Source organism: Achroia grisella, unplaced genomic scaffold, assembly GCF_030625045.1.
Source record: "Achroia grisella isolate CSIRO2021 unplaced genomic scaffold, CSIRO_AGI_Agris_v1 utg487, whole genome shotgun sequence".
Classification (NCBI taxonomy): domain Eukaryota; kingdom Metazoa; phylum Arthropoda; class Insecta; order Lepidoptera; family Pyralidae; genus Achroia; species Achroia grisella.
The window spans coordinates 1,231,133-1,253,470 of record NW_026712891.1 but is presented as its reverse complement, the minus strand read 5'-3'; the positions used below and the strand labels follow the sequence as shown (position 1 = coordinate 1,253,470).

The window sequence follows — 22,338 nt, the reverse complement described above, 5'->3', positions numbered from 1 at the left end:
ACACCCATCATTTCACTGACTTGTCGTATTATCAAACAAAATCGGTTATACTTTCGAGAGTTAACTAAATAGAGAGCTAATTAGTTCTTACCGGTACTAAAAGATACAATGCCGTCCTTGTTAGACAAGACCATACCTGTAACAATAAAGAATAATAATTAATGACACGATTTTGTTACCTCATCTCACACCATAACTATATATCTGGGCCCACGCATCATTGTTACAACTAAATCATTAAGTGGGTGTACTTTGAAAATTATCTACAAGTAAGATTCACTGAATCAAATTAATGTGACTACACTTCACGCCACAAACTTTAATAACTATTTAAGTTAAGGGACTCCTTAATTTGTCAATGAAATTTACAGCCGCTTGTTATAGGGTCGTATTTATTAGTACCTTATTTAATACTTAATTGCTGAAGCATTACGAAGTGTGTCTTATTTACATGTATTACAACTTAGTTTCGTATTAAGTAATAAGAAGACTTACAATGTATTAAATTTCTTAAAGAAAATAATGAATACCGATATTACAATAGAATAAGCACATTCTAATATTCGTCTTTTGTAATAATATAATTGAAAAATATTGATAATAAACAAATATATAAAAATAGTTTGAAATTGAAAAATATGAATAGCATCACATATTACTCCCATTATTTTTTAATATTAATATATCGTTTATATTACATGTATTTGCAATCACCCCAGCTTATTTATGAAACTCACTATTGTTACAGTTAAAGCAAAAACAAACTTCTCAGTGCTTCTTCCAGTTGTTTCTTAAACGGTAGTAAAATTAAATCACTTCGAAAAATTGTAAACAATGTAGTTCGCAAAAGTACTTAAGACAATCGTAACAACCCAACTCGACTAACTTTATGATATTACAAATTTAATATAGGTAAACTTCATATTGGCTATCTGATTTATGGTGGCGTAGTATTACCAGGGTGTTAGATTTTATTTGCCAGCTTATTTGGTTTGGTTTCACACACTATACGGTATATGATATAGGTATAGTGTAGTATAGTATATGTAACATTAGTGATTTATCGTCTCTCTAGCTACCTGTCTTTAATAAAAACCTGAACATTAATTTTAACAATGAATAGAATCTACTGTTTTTTTTAATCGTGTAGGTGGGTAGGGTGATGTCAGAGACAATAAATATTAAACAATCCTTTTTATGACTAAATTAAATATTTAGATATGTCGTATAGTATTAATTTCATCTTATTTTTTTTACAATGTGGGGAAGGTTCTAAATATCATATCAATATATTTATTATATGCTGAAGCTGAAGCCTCATAAGTAACACGCATTTATTAAATAAAGTAAAAGAAATATATCTCGATGCGAATTAACTTTGCTACTTCCAACTTTAACATCTTTAGCTGAAACAAAATCATGCATAATCAACTTAGTACTTATTAGAACTTCAATAAGATTAGAAAAGTTAATTTCGTTATTAACTTTAACACTAAATGTAAATTAAAGAGAAAGGCTACAAGCAATTCTAATTAGTTATATCTGTTTGTTTGTTCTTTTGTTGTTAACATAATTTCACTGTATATAAAAAGACTCACGATAAAAAAAGAAAAAAGCCAAGGCAAACTTCCCCTATCCCCAGAGAGATGTCTTCCAGTTAACTAGCTTTCGAGTTGCTCGTTGAATTCTTAGGCTGTATATTGATTTCTTGGATGAAAAGAAAGCATTCCCATGGTTTAGGCGAAATAAGTAAGGTGAAATACCACCAGATAACACCGTAAGAACCCGGCAGTCCCCATCGTCCCCTGAGACAGTAAGGCTTCGATAAAATTTCGATGTATTTATTTATAATGTATTTAGATGTATTTAGAGCGACAGTCACCATTTACCATGACTGGTGGGGTGCCAGCTTGTGTGCCATTCCAAATACGCAAAAAATTGTATGGTAACCACGTCATATGAGAATAAATGTTATCAATCATAAATAGAATCATTACAACAATATGATAAAATATACTAGAAAAGCGATCACTTTTGCTTTTTAATGTTTAATATCATTTTCTTATAAATGCATAAGTTAAATCCATAATTTGTAACACTCTTATTGCATATTATTGTTAACGGTTCAACAGTTAGGATTTGGACAGTTAAGATTTGTAACGCATCCGGAAGGCGTAGGCAGGCGACATTCGTCGCTCAGACAAAGCCGTGGAATGCTGCTCGAATTTTTACCTGCGCCAAGTTTTTGTACATTATGTCTTTATTATTGAAGCATTAAGACTCAATTTAGAAGATATTTAACTAATCTTCTTCTATGGATTAATAATGGGCGTTAATAAAAAATATTGTTCCAAAACAAATTATACGAGCTTTGTGATTAATAGAAATAGATAAAAAAGATTGGAAGTGAAAAGGACTGAGTGGTAATATTTAAAAAATACTCAACTTAAAAGTTTAATGAATTTTTATAAAGATGATATCACACTTACGGTTCACATTAAGCATAGGTGGTCTATGTCCTATTTATTATAGTTGCTCCTAGTTAATACCTGCTAATACCTAATCTATTATCCAACAAAACATAGTATATATGTTAATCAGAACTATCTCTACGTACTAAATTTCATCCAAATCCCTTGAGTTGTTTATACGTGATCACAGACCATAAAATTTTGCAGTATTAATTATACTACATATACTGTATTACACAACTCAAATTTTAGCGAACTAACTGATACCTGCGATTTAGTCTGCTTTGTCTAAATAAAAAGATAACCTATCTTACATATATATATACATCTTATACAATCTATTTACAAATCAAATATTATTAAGATTAAATAAAGTTGTAAATAAGCAAACAGAGACTGATAGACACATTTAAAATATGAATACTAAAATTTTATTTTCATTTTGTACTATTTCCTCAATAAAGTTATTTAAATATAAATATCGATAACAAAACCCATCATTTCAATATCAGTACGGGCAATGCCGTAATGTCTGAATTCAATCGGAGTTTGTCTAAGCGGCCCACTTCGCTTTATGGCACAAGCACCCGCGCTGTAACATCGGTTTACGATCACCACATAACCTTCTTTCTGCAGTCCCGAACGGAAGTGGATCCCTTAAAAGAAACCCTACATCATGATAGCGGCAATCTAATTTATAACACGTATTCAAACGCTGAGAAATTTGTTCCTATATTTATTTTGTAACAAAAGAAAAATAGAAAATACTCGTGGTTTATTTATTTTCTGATTTTGTTATGTTATAGTTAGTACCCAGAATAAATAATCGTATTCTATATTATTAATTGAATATTTTTCTTTTATTATTATTCCAAAAAGGGTGTATATTGAACACTAGTTTTATTTCTTTAAACTTCCGTCGTTATTAAAATATCTTTGCTCTTATTGTCTATGTCTATGTATCTTTCGTATTCGTGATAATATTAGAAAAGATTTGTTATATCACTCAAAAAAATTTTTTTTATATATGAGATGAGATTTACTCAAAAATTTACTCATATTTATGGAACCGTTTTTAATTTTTTTGAATTCTCTTCCTACAAAATAATTCTCCGTTTATTTTACTGAGAAATTCATTTGCTAGCAGTACTGATCTCAATAAGAATAAAAGCGTTAATATATGTTTTTGTTTACATTCCGTACCTATTATAAGCACATGACTATTTTCTACAGTATTATATTATATTCTGGCAATTAGCTTTTTATATGGATGCTTTGTTAAGCATAACCAAAATTACCAATAATTAACCATAAAGCGTCGGTAAACTAGCACAATATCATGCCAGACGCCAACACACATGCTCTATATATTTATAATTATTTATTCCAAAGCCAATATTTTACTTTTTACAATTTTTGCCAATATATGAAATAAAAATATTTTATTACCTTATAACATATCTTTATTAAAGTTCAAATGTATATTTTTAAACATCAATAAAAATATATTCTTAATAATTAACTTCAGGAGGATGTTAAAGGGAGTTAATATAATTCATACCTTTCCTAGAAGTATAATGCTTAACCCATTTACTATTTTAACAGCAACATAATAATAGCCTTCTATATATGAGTCACAATAAAAATGATGAGAGAACTTTTTTTCTCAATTAAATCCTTTTTATGACACCAGACCATGATTATTAAAACAAATGTGAATGGCGGGAATTTTAATTTTATAGTCGGGAATGTCTTCCGCAGAGATGTCTGCGCTGCTATACATTTGACACGTGTTACAACCGCAAAGAGCCTCGTAAACTTCGTTATTGAATCCATAAACCTTTGTTAAGAATTTCTCATTGCGTTATAACTCGTAATACAGACGAACAAAACGAATTTCAGTGGCAGATAAACCGCAGCTCCTTTAAAACAAAATATTTATCTAGTGTAATGAAGGTGGATATTACCTTAGGATTTCACCGCCTCCAGCTCTTTATGTATAGGTAACTACAATTCATACAACCACGAATATAATTAGAGTTACATTTAGTATATTCAGTGCCATTTATCAGTTATTCCAACAGAAATTTAATTAAATTGTACACTCTAGGTTCGTAAATGTTCTAAATAATGAATTTAATTACCTTTGTGTACATTACATGAGTAGGTACATTTAAGATTTGTTTCATTATATTTTGGACTCCCCCTCACTCTACTTAATATTAATAAAAAAATTTAATACAATTAATTACGAAGTAAATAAATAACTTTATAATGTAAAATTTAGTGCCTAATGTAAAAGTTTTGCATGCATCGAAAACATTTTTATAAAACAGAAATCAACCTGATATCAAAACAAAGTTCATATTCCGTATCAAATAGGTAATAAAGTATGATAAATTTATAATAATCTACAATCAAACAATTTACCATTTTTAAATAAACAATTACGGTATAACAAAACCTGTAATTTTCTGCTATTAGAGTTTTATACAAAAGCTCTGAAGCTTAGTTGAAAACCTTTTACAGGTCAGTCACACGTTGACAATGGTAATCAATAATTAAAAAAACAATGGACAAAGGAATTGCAAGTTACAATGTCATTAGAACGTAATTTCACGGAACTTAATGTTTTATAGTGCGTCAAACGTTTCCAGCCATTGGCTTGCCTAATGTAAGTTATGTGAGAACTTTCGGAATATACACTTTGTTACCTGAAAGGGGATTCATAAAACTGAATTATAGCTATAACCTTAACTCGCTCTTGAGGATCGTCATAAAGTAGCATCTTGGGCGCTCGCAGGACACGTGAGGTTGGCTGTTGTTAAATTTTATGGAAACTCTACGGGATACAATGGGAATATGTAAATTAAGGAAACATCTAAAGTTACTGGACCCAGTAATGCTTTTGAAATTTGCCGGTTACTGCGGCATCATGTAAACGAGATTGTCAATATAGTGGATTTTATTCCTTACTAAGATTGTGGCACGTATCCTACATTCCAAGATACAACGCCTTATATCGTTAAATTGAAATTCATGTTGTGTTGTTAACATTTACAATATTCTATTCAGCTAAAAGCAGGAACGAATAGCATCCTTGAGTGTGCTCTAGCTATTTACTTTGTACGGTAACGTTGAATCCACTGAATGTAATATTTGAGATCTTCTCAGTATGTTTGTGATTAATTCAACAGAAAGTAGTTTGTAAAGTTACAGATCAAAGATACAAAAGCGAGCGTCACGTCAGGACTCAAGTGTGGTGACACGTCTGTTTTGACTCCCTAAACAATGCGTCAGCGAAAATATCTCATTCTTATGTCACGCAGACTAAGGAGATTATCTGAGTTGCACTGATCTACCGCAACGTATGTTTAAATAATAAATATGTTAGTTGACTCTTATAATATATTCGATTCTATTTTTCAATATTTAATACTTTACTTCCATTCAGTATCTATAAAATATTACTGAGGTAATTTTTTTATGTTAAAAATATGTTATGAATAACGTTAATCAACGTCAGTTATGGACCTATTTAAAACGCGACGTGGTCCGCTTTTATAATTTTGATGAGACAATGTCAATGATCCACTGTAACAATGCTGGTTTTAATAGTATTTATATATCTCTTAGAAACTTTTCATAAAGTGGGTTTTAAATTAAAAGACAAGTCAGATAATTTTAAAGACAAGAATTTATTGGAGAATGTATGCATAAACTATTGAGCATATGAATACATTTGAAGATCCTTTGAAGATTTGTTCTCTTTATATTTATTCCATAGTTTTAGATGGGAAAATTTAACAAAAAAATCTTAGTTTCACATTAGTTTTTAGATGATTTTATTTACACGTTGTAATATTAAAATGATCGCTCATAGGTAGATATTCTTCTACATATTTCAAGCCATTTCATTTTCTTCCAAGTCACTTGCTTTATAAGCTATGTTTCGTTTGAAGAGTTAGATAAAACCGTGAAATTACAGGATATAGAGTAGTTCACCGAACTCACGAGTGTCACATAATAGTCAATTAGCACTCACTATCATCAGGTGGGTGTTCAACTTGTTTGTCATTTCAGTTACCCAAATATATATATGTTATTAATGTACTAATGTACCTTTAAAATATCTATCTCAAATTATTAAAAAACAATCTTCTAACATCCTCGCAACTACATTACCCCAAATATTGATACTCGTTTCTAATTGTAAAGTAACAATCATACATTAAGGATCAAGGTTGTCAAGAATTCACAATCGGTAGTAAATATTGACAACTATTAAATTCTATTAGCATACGTTGTTATATGGTCGTTTACACAAAAAAGTTTAAAGTTTGCGGCGCGACGGCGGCGCCCGAGGCCTCTGGCGGCGCCGTGAAAATTTCATTGCGCCCACGCACCGCAACTTATCTGCCGTGTTCTCACATAGAAATTTACACGTGCTTGCGAGTAGTGGCGGCTTGTAATAACATAGTCGTTGAGTTTTATCTGCGAGCGTGGCAGCTGCGACTGGTCCCGAGCACGATATGCACTCGCGTACGAACATCCGACATCACCCATGGGACGTGGGCGAGCGGTCGCAACCGCCGCGTTTTATAACCTTTTTATTCCATTGTCACTCCGCCATAGCGACGCATCCGAGGGAAAAATAAATTTTACTTTTTATCTAAATGTCAAATCGTTCGGTTCCGATCGAATCAGTTTCCAAATAGTTTTAATAAATCTCCTTTTACGGCACACGGCGCGGTTCGGCCAGAGCATTACGGATTCATGCGGCGAGTTATCATGTTTTGTTCTGTTGTGACCGTCGTGTCTGTTTGCGGCAACAATAGGTTTAATTGAAAGAGTGTCAATAAATTTGTCAGGCTCTGTGGAGCGGTGCCGGTGGTGTTGCGGCGTGGTCCTGCGACGTCGGTGGTCCTATAATAAACACGATCGTCCCGCGGCGCCTGACACATCCCTCTAGAGTGAACCCTTGTTCCGGAGAACGAGCGTTTGTTTTTATCTGCCGACTTTGTCTTCATTACAATATATATATCTTTAAAAGGTTTATCTCCGAATAATCTGTACTATCTTGTCTTGCTTAATACTTACTTTTATTTACTACGAAAGTGTACGTTTATCTAAAACATACATTAGGTAGGTGTTGTATGTAAACATTGTTCATGTTATATTGAATTTTTGAATGACATTGAATGATAGAACTATTTTAATTTTGTTATCCGGTTCACATCAACATGAAGCTATAATTACGTACATCACGGTAAACGGACAGACAAGATGATTATGTAGAGAGTTTTTGGGTACAATGATACGCGTATATTTCTTTGATCGTCTTTTGACAGAAAGAAGTATAATCATAGAATTTTGAGTTTTCTCACGGTGCCGCCCCGCCCACGGTTGTTCTATGAATAAGTTATCCACAAGAAACGAAACATTTATAAAAGATTTATTGGATACAGAGATATTCAATTAAATTAATTACTAAGTATAAAACTAGTAGAGTAAATAAATTTATCAATATATATATAGTGTAACCACTACTACACTATTTTATACTGTACTCCTGAATTTTCTTTATCTTATATTCCTATACAATTTCTATTTTGTAATTCAGTCTACTTCATATAATTATTATATATTAACCTACATGTTAATTTTTAAAATTAAAAATATTGTGACATATCATTATTATCATCATCATCATTACATAGTATAAAATAAAGTCGCTTTTGAAGCGGTTTTTTTTAATAGATAGAGTGATTCAAGAGAAGTGTTTAGTATATATATTAAACAATTGGTGTTATTGATTAGTAATATTATGATTATACGACTTTAATCCTAGAGAGGGTATTCAAAGAGATTGTGCTAAAGCAAGCCCTTGTAATGCCTATATTTATTCGTATTTTATTATTTAACAATAAAGTTAACAAAACTTATTCCAAAAATTAAATATAGTTATTATTGATGCCTTTATGACTTAATATTCACGGTAATAATATATACGTAAACACATAACCCTCTACTTAAATAATATTCTTTAATCTTCTTCTCCACTTCTCATTGTTTAGTAAGTCTATGCCATTAGTGTTGCCTCAACTTTTTACCTACAATTCACACCTAATCATGACTTCCATTGACACATTGCCGCGTACTGCCGCTAAAATACTTCTAAATCAATTAAATTATTCATATATTTTTCCAATCTCACTAGTAAAGTGTGTACTTAAGTACCATTCCCCGTAAACATTTCTTTGGATCAAATGCGATAATAATGGAGATAATTACTAAATCCGCTATAAAAGTCTCCCGACATTTTGCTGCCAGGTAACTGCTCGATGGTAATTTATATCTACTTTTGTGGGACCATAAATTGTTTGGTTTAAAGCTGAAGTTTTAAATATCTATACATACTTTCTTTGAAGTCTTTTGTAAATTTCTGCAGTAACGTACGATTTAATTTTTCATCGGAATTGGCAAATTATCAGTCCTATTTGTATTGTATAAAATTGTATTAAGTTTTAAATAGAAGTAAAGTCAGTAGTTTCCAATATAATTCTTATAATTTCTTAAGTCGCCATTCTAAAAAGACATTCTGTGTAAATAAATTAATAAGTTATAAATCTTGTTAGGTTTTAAAATTGAGCATGTAATTTAAAAACTATATAGTAAATATTCAAGATTTTGATTAAAAACCTTTTAATTTTTTTATGAACCTAAGTATAATTATTCAGAGATACACTGTGCTTTGAATTTTAATATAATTACCAAAATCTGTACGTAATAAAAATAATAATAATTCAAAACTTTTTGATGTATGTAATTTAATGAAAACAATAGAATAATATAATTATTACCTTTAATCAAAACTTTCACTTTGCGCACAACATCAAGATTAGAGGGTACTGGATCCGTCAATAACTTCAACGGAGATGAGAAGTCAGAACTGAACAGCAATGCTGCCCAGCCTTGGGAACCTGTGCATCTACGTTGCCAGGCTTTCCCTTCGGCGAACACGTAGGCTTTACTCGAAGAGTTTCTCGTGCGCGTCTCAAAATTCAATATATCACTCAAAGCACCAATGTCACCTTTTAGAACTCTCCTTACGAACACTTTTATGATACTCCTCGATTCACCATTTTCTCGTCTACGTCTATGTACACTCGAAATTTTACCCGTAAAAATGTACTTAGATGCAAACACTATCCGTCTCAATGTGCCATTGTTTCTGAATATGGTATTGTTATAAAAGCACGGCGGAGGAAAATTGTCGTTTATTTTTATCACTGTGTTCCGTTTTTTAACTTTGCCTTTTATTATGAAATTTGCATTCGTTATGAGTACAAAAAGCACAGAAAGTGCTACTATTATAGAGATTATCCTTGTCATTTTTGTGAATTTATTTTAGGCGTTGCGATTTAAAGAACATCGTAATATTGTTATTATTGATACGTCAATCGATACATATTTAAACAGAACTACTTGTTATTTGTATGAAGATGTCAAAGTGAAATCGTATTTATTCGTAAAGTTGTGAGCGAGTGCGCGCGCGCCGCCTGCCGAGCTGAGATCGACTGGAGGCTTTATCGGATTCACTGCAACTGCAACCTGTTGTATGTTAATCCCAAAGATAGGTGATATTTTTGTAAACATTTAATAACTTATATAAATTGTCATACTTGCAGTAAGATATTTCTTCATTAATTATATAACATCATAACGTGTAATACAAAAGAACTGCGCTACGGAAGAAAAATATATATCTATAAATAATCTTATTTTCTATTACTTAGCCTGATTGTTTAAGCAATTATTATTATTTATTTCATTAATTTGGTTACTGTTTAGTCCAGATAATAATCATTCTATCCTGGTATACCAAGAATATTTTTTTGTTTTACGGATTACGAATACGGATACGGATTTCATAGCATATAAACCGACATTTGGTGACTACACTTTACTTGACCGGATACATTTAGATACAATCAGATATTATTATATATTTATACATAGTAATTACTAATTAATGTCTTTTTTTATAAAGCTGTAACTTCTGTAAAATGTGATATATTATTTATTAATAAATTATTATCAAATTAATACATCACATGTCCATCATTAGTATTGGAAACTGTAGTTGTCAGGTACAGTAGCAAGTTTTGCGTAAACTCTAGTAAAATAGTTCCCTATTATGCATCTTTAAATGAATGTGAGAATGCAGTTTGTCGGCGCAAGTGAAATCATAAGCCTGTTTATACTTTCATGTTTTTACTACATACCATTTATATATCGTTGATAATTTATTCAATTTCCTTAACTTACCTTTACCTTACCTTCAATTTACCCCTATTTTGATTTGAGATGTCTTTTTCTTTTAGATTGATTTCTCTGTAATCTGTCTGTTTCATTATGTTGAAGATTTATCTCGCAGGGATACACGTGACTACCGTATTACCTAATCGCTAGAATGATATCATATTGTTGTATCATATGGCTGTTTTGGCAACTCACTATCAATTTATGTCAGTTTCAATCATAAAAAAAATTGCTCACTGTCGATCTATGGCCAGGACGTCTGTAATAACTTTGTAATAGCTCTTTAATAACATCAAGGTAACAATATCGTTTATATAATACGCAGAATTGATCACAGTTTTATAATCTTTTAAAGTTGTAACGTTACGCCAGTATCATTAGGTCTAAAAGGGATATATGTAAATATAAGCCTGAAAATATATCAACACTGCACTAAAAATTTATTTTTAAATAACTATTCCTTAAGCCACTAACAAGTCAATATGCATATTTAAAAATAATTGCTTAATTAAAACATAACATTATTCAGCAGTAAATTGGAAACAATCTTTTTTAAACAACAAAAATAAAAACAAGTCTTTAAAAAACACGAACATCACAATTTTTCCCTTATATTCCGTTGTTTATTTGCCACACGCATAAAAAGGTACTTTCGATGCATGTACTAATTTTCACTCTTTTACGATCTCTAATATCAACAGTAATATTGCGGTAGAGGGCTAACCGACAAGGTTCAGTGTACATACAATAATACAATCAAGTATTCCCTTTTTATAATAACTTGGATACAAAATTAAACCTTATTTTGTACAGCTTAAAGACGATATTCACGTACGTTGTCAATAAAAAGAGTATTAATGTGTATAAGTGTAGATCTGTACACGTGGTGTTGCGTGGGCGAACAAGTAGTCGCACAGACCGTAGCCTGTGGTACAAAGACGACAGTGAAAGAGTGCAACAGCGATTTGTTGCATCCTACATCCTTTTCATCATTTTTGGCTCAACAACACCCACGGATGCCACGCCACTATCATAACTTTAATTAACAATGAAGCATGGTATCATACAAAAGTAATATATAATTCGAAGCAACTTTTATAATATGCAAAGCTAGTGATTGGAATTTATTTCTTCTTCCAAATACTAGAATGAGAATTTTATTCGTATTCGTCTTACATTCATCTTAACACTTATATAAATACTAGGTCTACACGCGACTTCGTCCGCGTGGAATTTAACTTTTTTTTTCTAAAATAAAAGTAGCCTAAATTACTCCTTATTAAACAACAGCTACCTGCCAAAAAAAGTTCCGTCAAAATCGGTCCAGGCATTTGAGAAAAATAGCCGGAACAAACAGGCAGACAGACAGACAAAAATTGTAAAAAATGTTATTTTGGTGTATGTACCGTATTTATATTCATATGCTTGTAGTAAAAAACGGTTATTTCAATATTTCATACAGACACTCAAATTTTATATATATGTATAGATAATAAGAATAAATCAAATAAATATAACTGTAGATTCAATATTTATATATTTTTAAAGCAATTAGTATTATATACTATGTGACACAGTTATCTAGATACATCAAAACACGAACATGTACATGAATTGTAGCCCCGCAACATGTACCTACATGAGTTTATACCATGTATGACTTTAACATAAGAAAAAGAAAGATAAGAATAAGAAACTAGTACAGTTTAATTTTTCTCAGATCAGACTTAATATTACCATGTCTTGTGTTAACCGTAAAATACAGAAGTTAAATTCCGCGACATTTTTTGCTCTAACACCTGCAGCAGATTGCTACCTACGTGAGATCATTCTAGTTAACATACAGTCACGATTATCTGTAAAACCTCAACAGATATATCCGAATATTCAAATGATGCTGAGTGAACGCGTGAAAAGTAGTTAGATAAAAGATTGTACACGATTTATATTCAAAACAGAATTTACTGATAAAATATCTGAGTGAAACTGTTTATAAAAAACTAGCCACTATCTGCGACTTTTTCTGTGTTACTTGTATATAAAGATTTAATAGGATAAGCAATATATGTTGATAAAAATATAGTTACAACACAAAAAATATACCAGACGTGTTTCTTGACAGTTCTGAAAGTCTTCTTTATCTTTCTTTACTGAAGTGGCTAGCCAAATTGGTCGGTACGGATAGTCTAGTCTAGTAAATGTCTTAACTGAATAAATGATTTTGCATTTTAAGTTGAGGACAAAATAGATAACATGTAAATAGTATCGTTTTTCATCTCAACTAAGTGTAGATATACCAAACTTCATGATATTTCCTTGAATCTTTAAATAGCAATAAGAAGACGTAAAAGCTCAACTTGCTTTCACGTTGCTTCGATACTAAGTTAGAAAAAATCAATTAAAAAAAAATACATTGGATTTTGTTTTCGCAGCGATTTCGTTTAAATTAATAGTAAATCGTTAGGATTTTATTAAAATGTTTCTTGAAACTAATTCTAAGTTATATAGAAATGACAATCTTAATTTTACTCATTCTTAGCGATAATGGACAATTGTTGTAAATTTTATAGCTGGTTGTTATATCTATTACAATAAATATATCAGATTTTTACTATTTATAGAATCTACACTAAGTTAACAAATATCCATCGATATTGTCTAAAATACCTTCAAGTGAACTTGAACAAACAAGAGCAATTGTATATAAGAAGATTAAAATATCGCAATTGCTTTTATACGTTACTTCAATCCGAGCAGACAGCTAAAGTTTGAGTACAGTGTTTAACATAAGTTAAATTAAACATACCTACCTCCTTTATAAATCTAGATAAAAGACAGAACGAAGAAAAGCTATTAAAACTACTACGTGTAACATACAAATGAGAACTAACAAACAAGAACCCTGTGAATACAAACAAGCAAAAGTTAAAGTAATCGTTGCATATATTAAGCAAGACGGGGACCAAAGGTATAATTGTTAGTAGCTTTTACGTATAAGATGTGATTATCTGGATTATGTGATACTTGTAAACGTGTCCCTACATATATTCCTTATATATATAATATTAAAATTCCATCTTCATAATTATGAATGTCAAAATGTAACTAACTATCTGTATCTTTATTAGCTTTTACAACTAATCGACTAAATGGATTATAATCAGACTTGATGTGAAGATGGATTGACATTTATCTAAATAAAAGTAGACCAAGGCGCGAGTAGAATCTAGAATTAGTAAACTGATAATTTAATTAAAATTTCCATGTATAAAAAGTTATTGGCTTTTTAATAAGAATATAATAAAGTGATTTAAATGCATATTAGTACATATGGCGGACTTAACACCATGCGGCATTATCTACCAGTCAACCAACCACCCGTGCAGGGAATCATTGTTTGTGGTGCAAATATAACAATAAACAAGACTGTCCCTATATATACATGTATATAACACATGTGAACAGTCACATATTATTATGGTATAAATTAAAAAAATAAGTATAACTGAAATACGAGGTGTTAATAAAAATCAAAGAATACATAAATCATATTATACTGTCACTATAAAGAAGGGTAAAACATATGAAAGCAAAGGGAATAACAAAAGTAGTGCTATGAAGAAATATTACAGAAAGTTACGGTAAAGGACTTGATGCGGAAAGTCGAGATAAGGGAAGACATGACATATAACTTATATTTAAACTGAGTACTGAGTACTTATATGAAATAAAAAACTATAATAAAAAATAATAAATATGTTGAACTACCTTCAAAAAGGATTTCATCCAACTAACCCCGATATGTTAATTGATCAGAATAAAAGGTATATGGTATATGTCCCCATTTATGATGTCTGTATCTAATAAGAGAATTGTTTGATTAAGAAAGAGAAGTACTCTCACATTTTAATATCTACGTTCATTTATTTCTTGGTACACAGTTAGTTATGTATAGTAACTACCTTACTATGACATGATAAGTCTAGATAGCTATCTACTTACCTAAGTACCAGGTACAAGAATCGTGTCGTGGAATAAGACCCAGAGATTATTTGTAATTTGGATGTATTTTTATGTATGGATTTATTTTTCTGACTCTCTCCAGTAATGTAAACATAGAGAATCCACTGAGATATTTGCTAAAAATTAACTAAATAAATATAGGCATGCCAAGTGTTGTTAAAGTGTTAACCATGACGTCGACTAATGATAATGCTATCCCACTCGAAATAACAGTCGTGAAAGTGTATTAGTTTTATTTTGCGATAGCAATTAATTTCATCACGACTACCTGACAAATAGTATATTTAACGAAAAAAAACCTTGAAAAAAATATTATTACAGGCTGTACATTCAGCATAGTGTTAATTATTAAAAATATGTGGTATATATAGCAAAATACTGTATATCCTGTCTATTCCTAGATAGACCTAAAGCTAAAACTTGGCACGAAAACTGCTTGAAATAAAATCTAAGCTCGTGTATGAACTAGATAGGTGAATTAAGTGCAAAGCGGTGCTACCTTAAAATTTATAAAATTCTGTTTTAATATTGCTTACCTTAGCTTACCTGAAATATTAGATTCATATCGCTGTGTAATTTCTAACAATTGATAAAGCGCAATAGACTTCAGATATAGCTGTATCCATAGAGCTTTCTACAAAGCCTAAAGATATCCGTGTATTGTTGGTAATATCACGGATATTACATCTACCACTCTCTATGAAACTAATATTTACATTAACAATTGTATATAGTAAATACACAGTTATTATTATATATTATGACATAGTATAAAATAAAGTCGCTGTCACTGTGTGTCCCTATGTACGCTTAAATCTCTAAAACTACGCAACGTATTTTGAAGCGGTTTTTTTAAATAGATAGAGTGATTCTAGAGGAAGGTTTATATATATAATACATGTACACCCGTGCGAAGCCGGAACGAGTAGCTAGTAATATTATAAAAGTACACCTATATCTTAATATCCATATTATGTATTATAGTAACATCTGTTGTAATCAATACACTGTCCTATAAAGTTACTAGGTTTGCCTTGCCATAAGACATATCATTCTAAAGATAAATTTGCCTGAAAAAATATATTTTAAATCTGAATTAATATTTTTAATAAAGCATAGTTTTGGCATATTACTTCGTAAAACATTTACTTTATGATCGGATCCCTATTTTTAAATCCAATCTCTAAAATAGAGAACATTGCTCTAAAATATACCAGCGACCTACCGTGGGTTCTCATATATTGAAGGCCATAACATTGGGTCGGTTCATACTTGGCTGCAGCATTGGAATGCAATTCAAGCATAGCTGCGGCAGACAGCGGTCGATAATTGCATTTTGTGGTTGGTAAGCGCTCCACTTGCAGGCGAACACGCGCTATGGAACGGAACACAAACAAACTTCAGATTTCTTCTTGAAGTTTCAATTGATTAAATAAACTAATTTTTGAACTGTACTAAATGTATATTAATACCTGCGTGGGCACTTCTACCTTTATCAGCCGCCAAATAGTTTGCTGTGTAAACTGTATTTATGTTATAGGATGGAGATTAGGCAGTGAAATTACAGGATAAAAGGAGTGACTGAATCTTTGTACTCCGGAAGGGCAAGAAGAGTGTCTTAATAATATATTTATTTATTATGTTATTTATTATTAGATATTACACAACAATATGATGTCTGTGGTGCTATTTATGTACATATATTGCCACTTAGTCGTTCAGCTGATTTGCCATTCATATTATGATCACAACGAACTATAAGTAGTAGGCTTCCAACTAGTAGGCTAGGTAGGCTTTGGTATTCACAGAGTTGCTCATCGTAGCTCAATTTACCGCAATTAACACTCAGATTAAAATGCGTTATATATAGTTGTTTTAAATTAGCACAAAATATGACTTATGTTATAATCTGCAGGACCGTTTACCTCACCAAGTTCCATACTGATCAAATTCGGCGGTACATTTAAAAATTAATAGCGAGTTGGTATCAACTATCCAAAATAGATAAATAAGCAACCAGGCGGTCTTAATTACTTCATATAGTCTTTCAATATGTATACATCGAAACGAAATAATATGACCAAAATACGCTAATTAGAGATTACTCAGAAACATGAAACTTTAAAATAATAGTTGAAGAAGCAAATAAAACAAAGGGGCACTAATTCAGCACAGAGTTATCAGGAGTATCGAGTCAGCTCGACACGTAGCTTTGTTATAGCGACATACAAGAGAAATGTCCGACAAATTGCATCGTACGGTACGATAGCACAACTCGAATACAATGCACAGTCCGCATCGATAGTTATTTTATGTTCAACTGTCCACACTAAGAGGCCTTTCAATTTTAACAGAAAAATCACGATGTTATTTACGTTGCATTGGCCGAGCAAGTAAATTGGCGATAAGTTAATATAACTGTTGGTCCCGTAGTAAACCCGTAGTAACTGTTCTACAATATTATATTGTTTTACAGTTTTTTAATACCATCGCTGAAGATATTTAAGTTGTAAATTTCATAAAACCTCTAAGAGATAAATTACAAGCAATAAGTTGCACCTTAAGTATCTATCATTTTCTGGGAATATAGGTACTATTGAAGCAATGAAGTCGTAGATATGTAAACATAGTCTTGCAAAAAATTGTGGTACGCCGTACATACGTGTTTTAATACTACATAAATACTTTTGGAGGATTTGATTCAATTAAAACCAATTAAAGATAAAAAATAAAAGTAATTGCAGTTTTATTTGTTCAATCTAAAAGAATTCTATCAGAAAGTATACTTTAGCCGTCATTTGTTACATATGTTGTTGTTGTTACATTATCAACAATAATATGTAAACCACTTATGTACTTCCTCATTTTCATTTTATTCAACGTTTACACTATATTTGATTCGTATAACGTTTAACGAAATGAGTGCAAGTGGAGTGTAACATTCACTTTAACAATATTAAATTAGTAAGGATTCACATACGAATGTAAAGGTTGACCAATATACGTATTTAAAATATATTTCGTTATTTTTTTGTATGTCCTATTCATAACGCTTTCAATACCTTAATCGGTTGTTAGTAGCCGTACCAACTAGACATCAAATATAAACAATCAATCATGTCCTCGACCCTTTTTCTGAGTAATTTTGTACAAGTTTAATTTAAGTAAGTTTTCCTTTTAACTAAAACAAGAAAACAACACTACCTATTAAATATTAATATTGCCTGGTGAGAGAGAATGTTAATATTCTAGTTTATTGTTATTGTTTTGTCAGTATCCTGGTTCCCTGGTTCCTGTAACTAACATTTCTATATAATAGATTATGTACCTGTTTCAGTGTACCTGAAATGTGGTTACGTCTTAGTACGTTTCCTTTGTATAATTTGTGTAATGTTTTGAATTCATTCATTCATTTATTAACGAAATAACGCGTTATGTGTTAGTTAATATTATGAAATATCGATTTGTATTATTTACAATAGAATGTACCAACAAATTAATGAACAACAGCGCATTACAAAAATAAATACGTATATACCAGCGAGAAAATATTTAAATGATGAACACTCTCATGAACAAATATTCACTACGTAAATAACCATTCATACAAGCAAATGTCATTTATGAACACAAATTAGGGGGTTCAATTTATGAATCAATTAGCTTCTGATAGCGACTCCATTCGGACAATCGGGTTAAAAGTTATTTAGTTCATTCCATGTGTTTATATGACAAATTTCATGTCGTGACTATTAATTATAAATTATATATTTATTGTTACAGATATATTAACAGCTAACAACAACACAACTATTCGTATATATATAAACTGTTCAAAATGTATTCAAAGTAGCGTGTTATTGTGTCTGTTTTAAAGAATTTTAAATTAGCGAACTTATTGAAAAAATGTCGGAAACATTCGTCTGTAAAGAGGCGAAAAAATAGTAATTCTAGATTAATGTAACAGCTTTTCATCTCGAGACTCTCAAGCAACTCGGGATATTAAAATGTTATGGGTTGTCCTTGTCAAATATTCAAACTGGGGACACTTTAATTACAAGCACTAAAAAGCTCAAATTGGCAAAACACCAAAATTACGATGTAATAAAATGTGAATTTTCTTTTAATTCTCAATTCTCGTTCAAGGAATTGCTTCTCACAATAAAACATGTTGAACAGTTGCGCTCCATGATGGACCCTAATCACTCGTAAGGATCATTAAAACTTTTATGTGTTTACAGAAAGTTTATGTCGCACCATAATGTCAATAAATAGATACTTATAACGCAGGACATTGAATTATAAAATGTTTAGTGCCTAAAGACCGGCTTGCCCATTATTTACGTAATAGATCAGAGTGTAAAACATTTTAATTACTCTTGACATCTACTGTTTATTAATAGAGCAATGCGATACTACAACAGTAGTGCAACACCATATCTTTTGTTCCTTAATAATTAGAAATATATTGCGTTATACTATATCTTTTAAATATCTAAATCATCGTTACCCACGACTTTGCCCGCATGGAATTATATTATTTTTATTCATATAAATAAAATATATAAAATAATATATATTTATTTTCAAATAAAAAACAATAGAAAACCAGATCGAATTCGTTTCGTTTGATCCTTCAGATTTCAGAAGTTGCGGCATGTTTATTATATATTACGGTTTTAATCAAACATAATTTATTCTAGGGTATTCTAGGTATATGGGGCTTTCATTTAAGCACATCTATTTATCAATATCAATCTAATATTTCTATTAAAAAAATTCGTTACTCTGGAAAAGTTCACTCTCACTCAAATTATCACATGAGTGAATATTCGTAACGAGTTCAAACCTTAGTCAATAGCAGGGCTGCCAACACTTAAACATTTAGACTCCTATTAAGATATAAATAATCTGAAAGCAACTATTATGATATACGAGGTTAGAAAACAAAATAGAGCTACAATTTGGTTTTCCAACCTTGTACGTATTTTGACCGCATGTAGTACTTCAAAATCTCGTACAAAATTGTATGAGGGTGAAAATGTCCACATACCAAAGTCTAGAAATCTCGTATTTATACGAGAATCTATGGTTGGCATCCCTATTGAGTCAGCAATTTCGCAGAATATGCGTTGCACGTGTCTAATTTGTTTATGTTCCAGATTTTTAGCACAAAGCACTGTTAAATATATTTAATAAATTACTTTTTTAAATATTCATAACTGCATTCTTTGCAGATATTAGTGTTACGTCTCATGCTTGTATATAAAGAATCTAAAACACGTTCTAAAAGTACTATATGAAATCTAGTGTGGAGAAAAACATTGTGTGTACATATCTATAAAAATAGATTTAAACTATAATTACATGAATATAGTTTTCCGTTTACCTATATAAAAACGATTTAGTATCGTTAACTTAGAAATAGTTTTTTTGCTATTTACAAAAAAACGTATTTAAATATTTCTATCGCTTGTCTAGTGCCCATAACACAATTTGTGGTTAAGACTGGATAGCGCTGTATGAATTTTCCAAGCTTATTACACATGTACTTATATTAATCGATATAACTCTGTGGATGAGTGAAGCAACAAAAATCACAAATAATGCTAAAATATTAGTATGTAATAAAAATGAATTTTTATATCGCATGTTTTATAATAAACGTAGTAGCACAACTGAAGAACATAGTAGGATGATTTTCATTGTAATCTCGCAAAAATATAGTCAATTGACATAATAATATGAAGATTGTCTACATAACAATTCTATGTTACGAAAATAAAAAGCTGCTTACGAAATCAAGAACATTTTAAAAATGTACCTCATTCTATTTGAAGTTGGAACAATTTTCCAAGCGCACGGTGTCGACATTTACTGCAAATAAACATTTCGCTGAAGAGGAATAAACGTTTGCAGTCTTGTTATTATTATTCCCCACATACTGATTCTCTATTCAATTGAAAAGTTCAAAGGTCGAACAAGTAAGAGCATTTTGTTCAAATTATAATAATATAATACCTACTTAATCGATTATAATGGCTGGGCTATGAATTCAAATAAATAATCAAGCAAAATGAGATGTAAGTAAAACCAATGTTATTTTAGCACAATAACTTTATCTTGTTTCATCTATATTTTCTTGTATGCTACTATTAATAACATTGCCCTATTCAAGTCTATTCATTCAGTGCTTTGAAAATCTTTTTCCGGTTGGATTGAAATCTCGTTGCTGTAAAATTTTGTTAAAACAAAATAATAAATGTAGTTATAACTTTGCAAGTTTGCGAACTTACTACACATTTTACAAAATATTATAGTACTTGTACATATATATTTTGTTTACTCCCAGGGCTGTTATCGTGCGTATTGTTGTTTTATATTAATCCAAGATTTTTATCATTCCGGCAACGTAACTAACTGTGTTATAAAATCCAATGTCCCATATTTATTTAGTATCGCATACATAATATTAACTGCGATTCACTATATACGTTTAGATCAGGTGTTATAATAAATTTTCAGTAGTAATATATTTCCACATCAAATATTGTTCTTACCATGCACTGATAGATCATTTGATAAGACATTTCTCTTATTTATAAGTTATTAATTCATTAATATGTTATATTTTTTGGTAGCTGCAAAAATAGAGTAGGTTTCAGATAATATTTTCACCGGAATGTACGCTATATTACATAAAAATCCAACGTCCTTTGTTTTGTTTTGCCCCAATACATAAGCTTGACATTGAGAGCTTGTGCGGTGACCGCGTCCGTTTTGTGTAAAATGTCAAAGTGAGGGAAAAAGCGAGAGACGGGCGCATTTGTGTTGACGCAATGACCGCGGCTGCTAAGCGGTTCGCGTCTGTCAGACTGTTGAAAGAAGTTTGCGCCCGACTGTACTAACTACAGGCACTCAGTACTATGAAACATTACTGTATTGTTGTATATCTATTCATAGTTTGTTTGAATATCTTTTGTTTATGAATACGTACTTTCATCTACTTATATTGTAACTAAATGATGATTCAAATTAATATGATTAATGACCACGTAATGTCGAGATTTCAATCAGAGATTCATATAATTAGCAAATGTATTTCTTTCAATTTTCTATTACAATTCTTTGGTATGTTTTTAACGTTTAAATTAGTTTCCTATTAATATCTCTTCCATTTCAAGTTCTTCCTCTTCAGTCTTCCTTCGTTCCGTAGGTAGCCCAGTAGAAGTAGATGACACGTATTCGTTATCCATCATCACAGATATAATTCAATATAAATAATATCCAACTATACTATACAGCATATAAGTATATACTTCTCCTCAAAAAATCAATCAGTCTTCAATCGTGTAATTTTATTTGTATGGATTAATGTACAATGTTATTGTACATATGCAATAGTTCCTTGCTTTCTCTTTTCTTTTCTTGACGTTGGTTTAAAAACATGTCACATTAGCCATCAGCCACCTACAAGTAGGTAAGTGTGGCGACGCGTCATGGTTAAGGACGGGTGGTC

At 30.8% G+C, this 22,338-nt stretch overlaps 1 protein-coding gene across 2 annotated transcripts in view; it reads right to left on the bottom strand.

Annotated features, from left to right (window-relative positions):
- LOC131846069 (agrin-like) overlaps positions 1–22,338 on the bottom strand; it is a 177,622-nt gene that overhangs the window by 105,758 nt on the left and 49,526 nt on the right. The window contains exon 1 of one of the 2 annotated variants that reach the window (XM_059195290.1): positions 9,335–10,037. The exons of the other annotated variant lie outside the window; for it this stretch is intronic. Within the exon in view, the coding sequence (XP_059051273.1) occupies positions 9,335–9,866 (532 nt within the window). The 5' untranslated portion in view covers positions 9,867–10,037. Of the gene's footprint in view, positions 1–9,334; positions 10,038–22,338 lie in introns of those variants that run through there. 2 annotated transcript variants of the gene reach the window in all.